This window comes from Hypanus sabinus, chromosome 5 (genome assembly GCF_030144855.1).
Source record: "Hypanus sabinus isolate sHypSab1 chromosome 5, sHypSab1.hap1, whole genome shotgun sequence".
NCBI lineage: Eukaryota > Metazoa > Chordata > Chondrichthyes > Myliobatiformes > Dasyatidae > Hypanus > Hypanus sabinus.
Genome location: NC_082710.1, coordinates 112,451,029 through 112,458,001, shown reverse-complemented (window position 1 = coordinate 112,458,001; position 6,973 = coordinate 112,451,029). Strand labels below are relative to the sequence as shown.

Below are 6,973 nucleotides of genomic sequence, written 5' to 3'. Positions count from 1 at the left end.
AATTCCTTTATGTAATTTCTAAAATTACACACTTTAATATCATAAAACTGACAGCCGAGAACATGGAGATTAACATAAATCAACTGGTTGAAGGTGCAACAAAACCTGATAGCTAGGGAAAGTACACAGTTAAAATTAAAATGTATAACTGGAATGCTACTGCGGCTCCATAGCCTGCATGGATTGTTACATAATACGCTGTACAAGAGGCGCTTTGAATATAAAACAAAACAAGAAAACTGCAGGGGAACTAACCTTCTCATGATACAAACCCGTGTGTCGTGTCTACCGGAAAGACAGGTCTCAGAAAGAGTCTCGTTGAAATAAAAGACGACATCGTTACCCAGGCTATTGTAACACATGTTGTGAAATCACTTGAACCAACCGGTTGGTATTTATTTCTGAGATATACCAAGACGCTGAGAGTTTCGAGGGCTCTAATTTTGCAATTTAGTGAGAATTTAAGCAATAAGATGGATTTAAAGGAGTCAAAATGCCTTCAAGATTCTTATTTCTGACCAACACCAGCTCACCCTTGATTTGTTCAATCTTGCCCTTCGCAAACAGGTTGTATCCGTTTTACATACTTTAAAATATACAGTGCATTCCGTCCAGCTATTTGTTCAAAGTACTGGAAGTCTAATTCCTAGTATTGAGGTATTATGCTGCGTCTGCTCCATTTAACTAGATTATATATATTGTTGACATATTTTACATTTTCTCTATATCCTCGAGTCGCCAAAAAACTAAACTCAATTCGTGTCTGCACATATTATCTAAATAATAATTACGCTGTTTAATTTTGAATCGCATTCAAAGTGCTATTTGTTTCTTAGTCTGCACACACAGAAAATCTGTTTAATATTTCTAATAATTATGTACAGATATGATCCTGGATAGCTTAAAATTGTAATTAATAAAAAAGCGCATCAAAACGGTGGCTTAAATGTATATACCAGAATCAGATTTAATATTACAGACATATGTCGTAAAATAAGATGTTTTGCGGCAGCAGAACATTGCCATTACATAACGAGGAAAGCTATATATGACAATAAGTATGTATAGAAAAGAAAATTAAATAAGTGCAAAAACAGAAATGGAAAATACTGAAGTAGCGTTCATGTTCAATGTCCATTTATAAATCTGATGACAGAGGAGAAGAAGCTGTTCCTGAAACATTGAGTGTGTGTCTTCAGGCTTCTGTACCTCCTCCTTGATGGTAGCACTGAGAAGAGGGCAGGGATGATGGGGGGCCTTTAATGATGGGCGCCGCATTTTTGAGGCATCGCCTTTTAAAGGTGCTCAGGATGTTGGGGAGGCTGGTGCCCACGACGAAGCTAGCCGATTTTACCTCCCCCCCCCCATCCCCAACCCGGACAGTGGCGCAACCAGTTAGAATGCTCTCCACCGTACATCTGTAGAAAATTGCGAGACGCTTTGGTGACATACCAATTCTCCTCAACTCCTACTGAAATATAGCCGCTCACAAACAAGAGAAAATCTGCAGATGCTGGAAATCGGAGCAACACACAACACACACAGAATGCTGGAGGAACGCAGCGGGCCAGGCAGCATTTATGAAAAGGAGTACAGTCGACATTTCGGGCCGAGACCCTTCAGCACGGAAGGGTCTAGATGTGAAACGTCGGCTGTATTCTTTTCCATATCTGCTCCCTGGCCCGCCAAGTTGCCCCAGCATTGTGTGGAAATATAGCCGCTTTGTGATTTGATCTATAAGTCGGGCCCAGGATAGACCCTCAAAGGTGTTGACACCCAGGAACTTGAAAGTGCTCATCCTTTCCACGTCCTCGGTGATGATTTGTTCCCTCCTGAAGTTCGCAGTCATTCCGTGAGCGCGAGGTCTGTGCGGGACACCGCTCTACCAGCTGATCGATCCCGTCACGTACACCTCCTCGTCACCACGTGAAGTTCTGCCAGCAATAGTTGTGTTGTCGACAATTTTATAGATGGTGTTTGAGCTGTGTCTAGCCTCACATTCGTGGGTGTAGAGAGAGTAGAGCAGTGGGCTAAGCACACATCCCCGAGGTGTTTCACTGATTGTCAACAAGGAGGAGATATTACTATTTCCGATCCGCACAGACTGTGGTCTCCCCGTTAACAAGAGAAGAAACTAATTGCGGGGGAAGTACAGAGGTCCGGGTTTTGGAGCCTGTGATCAGAACTAAGGATAGCCTTGTGTTAAGTGCTGAGCTGTAATCAATAAACAGCAGCTTGATGTAGGGATTATTATCCAGGTGATCCAAGGCCGAGTGGAGAGCCAGTGAGGCTGCAATCGTGGCGATACGCAGATTGTAGCGTGTCCAGGTCCTTGCATAGGTAGGAGTTGATTCTAGCTCGAACCAGCTTCTCAAAGCACTTCATCACAGTAGATGTGCCTTCGGTTCTTCGGCACTGCTGTATGAGCCGCCCTTTTGAAACAGGTGGGAGCGTCCGACTGCAGCACTGAGAGATGAAAAGATGTCTTTGGAACATTCCCGCCAGTAGGTTGACATAGGATTTAAGATCCCTATCAGGGTCTGACGCCTCGGAAGAGTTCACCCTCTTGATGCTCTGACGTTCGCCTCAGAGACAGAGATCACGGAGCCACCAGATGCTGCAGGGATTCGCATAGCTGTAGATTTATTCTCCCTTTCAATGCATTGAGCTCACCTGGGAGTGAAACATCACTGCCATTCATTATGCTGGGTTTCGCTTAGTAGGATGAAACGGCCTGCAAACCCTGTGCATCCGATGCCGCCTTTAGCTAGATAACACCCAGTAAAAGCATTGTATAAATATATAGATATAGATACGGTATATATGATTTTTTTGTGTATCACAAGTTCATTTTTTTCACAGTATAGCCGAAATAGAAAAACAAGGAAAATTGTAAAGTGTGAAAACTAAACGTTCAAAAACTGAAATATCAGCAGATCAAAAGTATTCACCCCCTTTGCTCGGTTCTTAGTTGAACCACCTCTCGCTGCTATTACACCCAGTAGTCTTTTTTGATAAGTCTCTATTAGCATTGCTCAGATTGATGGAGCAAGATTTACCCATTCCTCCTTGCAAAATTGCTCAAGCTGTGACAGGTTAGTTGGGGAGCGGCGGTGGACAGCAATCTTGAGGTCTTGCCAGAGATACTCAATCGGGTTAAGGTTAGGACTCTGACGGGGCCACTTCAGGACATCAATTTTCTTCATTTGAAGCCACTGGATGGTTGCTCTGGCAGTGTGCTTTGGGTTGTTTTCCTACTGAAAGGTGAACTTCCTCCCCCGTTTAAGCTTTCTGGCAGAAAATCAGAATAAAAATCTGGTCCGGATTAATGGGAAGATAAATGCTGCGAAATACAGAGATCCTGGATAAAAAATTTATCAGATTTCTAGTCCCTGCTTCTTGTTCTGAAGCGCAGTGTCAGATTTACACCATGTGTACTCGCTCAGTGTTGAGGTCAAAATGTTCCACTTTAGTCTCATCTGATCACATCTTCCACATCTTTAGGCTTTGCAAAGACTTTACGGGCAAGGATGTTATTATATAGTAAGGGCTTCATCTTTGCCACTCTTCCATAAATACCCGTTTTATGCAAGGCCTTAGAGATTGTGGAGCCACGAAATTCATCTCCAGTTGCAGCCGCTGACTCCTGTAGCTCACTCAATGACTGTTAGCGGCACAGTAGCCTGTCTTACTAGTGTCATTCTTCTCCAGTGACTAAGTTTATAGGGGTGGCTTGACCTAGGCAGTGTGACTGTGGTTTCATAATCTTTCCACTTTTTCACGATGGACTATACTGAACTCCGAGGTATGTTCAATGCATTTTAATTGGGCTTGTACACTTCCCCAGATTTCTGCTTCTCTATTGCTGTTTCTCAGACTTGTCTTGAATGCTCTTTTGTCTTAATATTGGTTTGGTCTGTTGAAAATCTACCATACTGTTGGACCTTACAGAGAGAGGGGTATTTATTTAGCTGATCATCCAATTTTCTATACAGTATCTACAAGTTCGGTGAGATGGTATATTGCACCTGAGGAAAGTTAGCTTAGTAAATACAAAGAAGATTAATACTTTTTCAGCCTCACAATTTTGGTCTTTAATCTTTTTAGTAAACAGTTGACAGGATTTGACATGATAATGATTTGTATATTAACTCAAAATCCTACTTCAATATATTTTAAATTTATAAAATGAGACAGTAAAATGTGAAGGTAGTTGTGGGGGCTGAGTACTTTTCCAAGGCTCTGTATATAGATAAAAAAAAGCAAATTACTCGATTTTAACTATCTACATATACGTAAAAAAACTACGAGACAATACATCACCTTATTTGCACTACATTTTTTTTAAATAGTGAGGAGACCTATCTTCCCTGATGGAATGATTCGGGGCGTCTGCCGTGCTGGTATGGATTTTAATATTTCTTATATATCGTAATATCATGTGAATCATAATATTATTAAATACTTTATATTCAGCTTTTCTGATGGCAAAAGTAATTTCATAGTAAGAAGTGTAATTGTTGGTTAATTAGTAACTACCGGTATATATTACAGTACAGTATAACATATTGTACTAATATTAGTACAGTGCGCCTGCTACATTCTGTATCAAGTTCCCGGAAGTTTAACATACTGTATTTGAATTCGCCTGTTTTTACTCAATATTACAGAATTGTTTTCCTAAAGTTCATTTGCATGTAAGGAGGACATTTCTGTTTGTACAGAAAATGCTGATAATTAAGGTTTGTCAGGCAAATATTTAACATGTTTTCTTTCATTCTGCAACTGCGATCCGACAAAGGTGCTTTAAATGTTGGGCACAACATAATTTCAGGAGCTAGTACAGTTCCCGGTTGACATAAACACCTCCCCTTGCGATTTATTTCCGCGTTCATCACAGATTATTCAATTTCAATATGAGTTACTTTAAAAATATCGATATTTTCCACAATTATCAAATTTCCAACACTCGCGATATCTGAAACGCCACCCCTTTTGTTTAGAAACTGTGCTGGAATGTTTAACATGCGTCGGATTATTTTTTAAATTTGTAATCGCTACAGTTTATCTTTGATTCCAGTTTGATTGGGATTGTTTTGTTAAATAAAAGCTTCCGATAACACTTATCAGTTTGGGATCGGATATTCTGATAATCATGTTTAACAACAGGCATTTAGCAATTATATTAGGAGCCAACAGTTTGTCTAACATTAAAGCAAAGTCAAATAATTGTAGAATTGTGCCAGGCAAACTGTAAAAATAAAAGAAATCCAACCATTAAAATACATAAAAAGTGTACATATACATATTAAAAGGAGTCACGGCTCTGTGTTTGGCGACCTTGCGATTGGATGAGCATTTAATTAACAACGCCTTAGCGATTATGGAAGGTTGCGTGCGAACGACTGCGCATGTCTTGGAGACTACCTGCTTTGAAGTTTGTTCACATGGTCTCCAGCGATCGGCAGACTTTCCTCAAATCTAACTAACAAGATCCTCCGCTGAGAAGGCATCTGGGTATAACAGACAACTGAAGGCGACCTCGGGAGGGTTGAGAAAGATCGCACACTTCAAGCAACCGATACTTCAAACACCTGGCGGGGTAACTCCCTGCCTTAACATTTCTTTACTAGATTTCAAAGGAATTGTTATGACATCGATCTGTTGACAACGGACGAAAATACTTAAGTATTAAAAAGTTCACGGTGAAGTTTGGAGAGTGAGAGCACCTGCTGTTGTTTGATTTCGCTATGTCTAAGCCTGCGGATCACGTTAAACGCCCAATGAACGCTTTTATGGTATGGTCCAGGGCGCAAAGGAGGAAAATGGCCCAGGAAAACCCTAAAATGCACAATTCGGAGATCAGCAAGAGGCTGGGCGCCGAGTGGAAACTTTTAACAGAATCTGAAAAGAGACCTTTCATTGACGAGGCCAAACGGCTCAGAGCATTGCACATGAAGGAACATCCGGATTACAAGTATCGACCCAGGCGCAAGCCTAAAACATTGTTAAAGAAAGACAAGTTTGCTTTTCCCATGCCTTACCTGGCGGATCAAGAAGGACTCAAGTCGGCCGCCCTGTCCGCCAGCGTTCTGCCAGATTCTTTGCTCAGTTCGACTGAGAAAGCCAGGCTTTTTTTCCCGCACGCTACAGCGAACCCATACTCGCTCTTCGAAGCGAGCCACCTGGGCTCCAAAATGACCGAGATCGCGCCCACCTCTCTGGCTTCCTTGCAATATGCCTCGCCATTAGCTTACCAAAGCGGAGCGAGTGCTGCGGCGGCGGCCGCGGCTGCTGCGGCGGCCGCCTTCGGTGGGGCTCACACTCACAGTCACCCGTCGCCGGGCAATCCTGGCTACATGCTACCGTGCAATTGCACCGGCTGGCCGGCTTCAGGACTGCAGCCCCCTCTCGCCTACATCCTCCTCCCAGGGATGAGCAAACCTACACTGGAACCCTACCCTGCCTATGCAACTGCATTATGACAAGAAGCAAAAAAAAAGTTTCGCTTGAAAGCAAAACTATGTGTTGCATTTAAAGGAAAAGCATTCAGTAGCAGAAGCTAGTTTGCCGGCAGCTGTATTATGCGGTCATTTGGAATGAATAGCTTCCCAGATTTCTTTTTCCCAAATCATAGCCTCGCAAAATCTTTTTTTTGGGAAGAAGAGGAACCACTGTAATTGTGATAATGGATCACTGAAGCTTCTGCTGCTTGTGCGCCTGTAATTATGTATTTCGAAATATGACTTGGATGAAGCAGAGAGGGCACTGCGCTTTCACAGCAGGCCACGAAAAGTCAAAGGAAATACTGTCAACGTGTAAAAACAGTATCAGTGGGCGAATTCCCGAATGTTGTTACACTATTAGATGCAGTTAACTTTCACTTTTGTTCATCTGTAATGTGCTTCGGCAAAATCTAAACTCAAAACCTATTTAATCAAATTGTAAATGCGTGTAAAGATATCACCGGTCC

At 42.0% G+C, this 6,973-nt stretch overlaps 1 protein-coding gene across 1 annotated transcript; it reads left to right on the top strand.

Annotated features, from left to right (window-relative positions):
- The first annotated feature begins 5,750 nt into the window (after positions 1-5,750).
- Positions 5,751-6,485, top strand: LOC132393749 (transcription factor Sox-21-B-like). The gene has a single exon (XM_059969147.1). The coding sequence runs from the start codon at positions 5,751-5,753 to the stop codon at positions 6,483-6,485; it is 735 nt and encodes a 244-aa protein (XP_059825130.1).
- The last annotated feature ends 488 nt before the right edge of the window (positions 6,486-6,973 follow it).

Bases quoted from the DNA above. Each gene is read 5' to 3' on its own strand.
- LOC132393749 (XM_059969147.1), top strand. From the start codon at position 5,751: ATGTCTAAGCCTGCGGATCACGTTAAACGCCCAATGAACGCTTTTATG.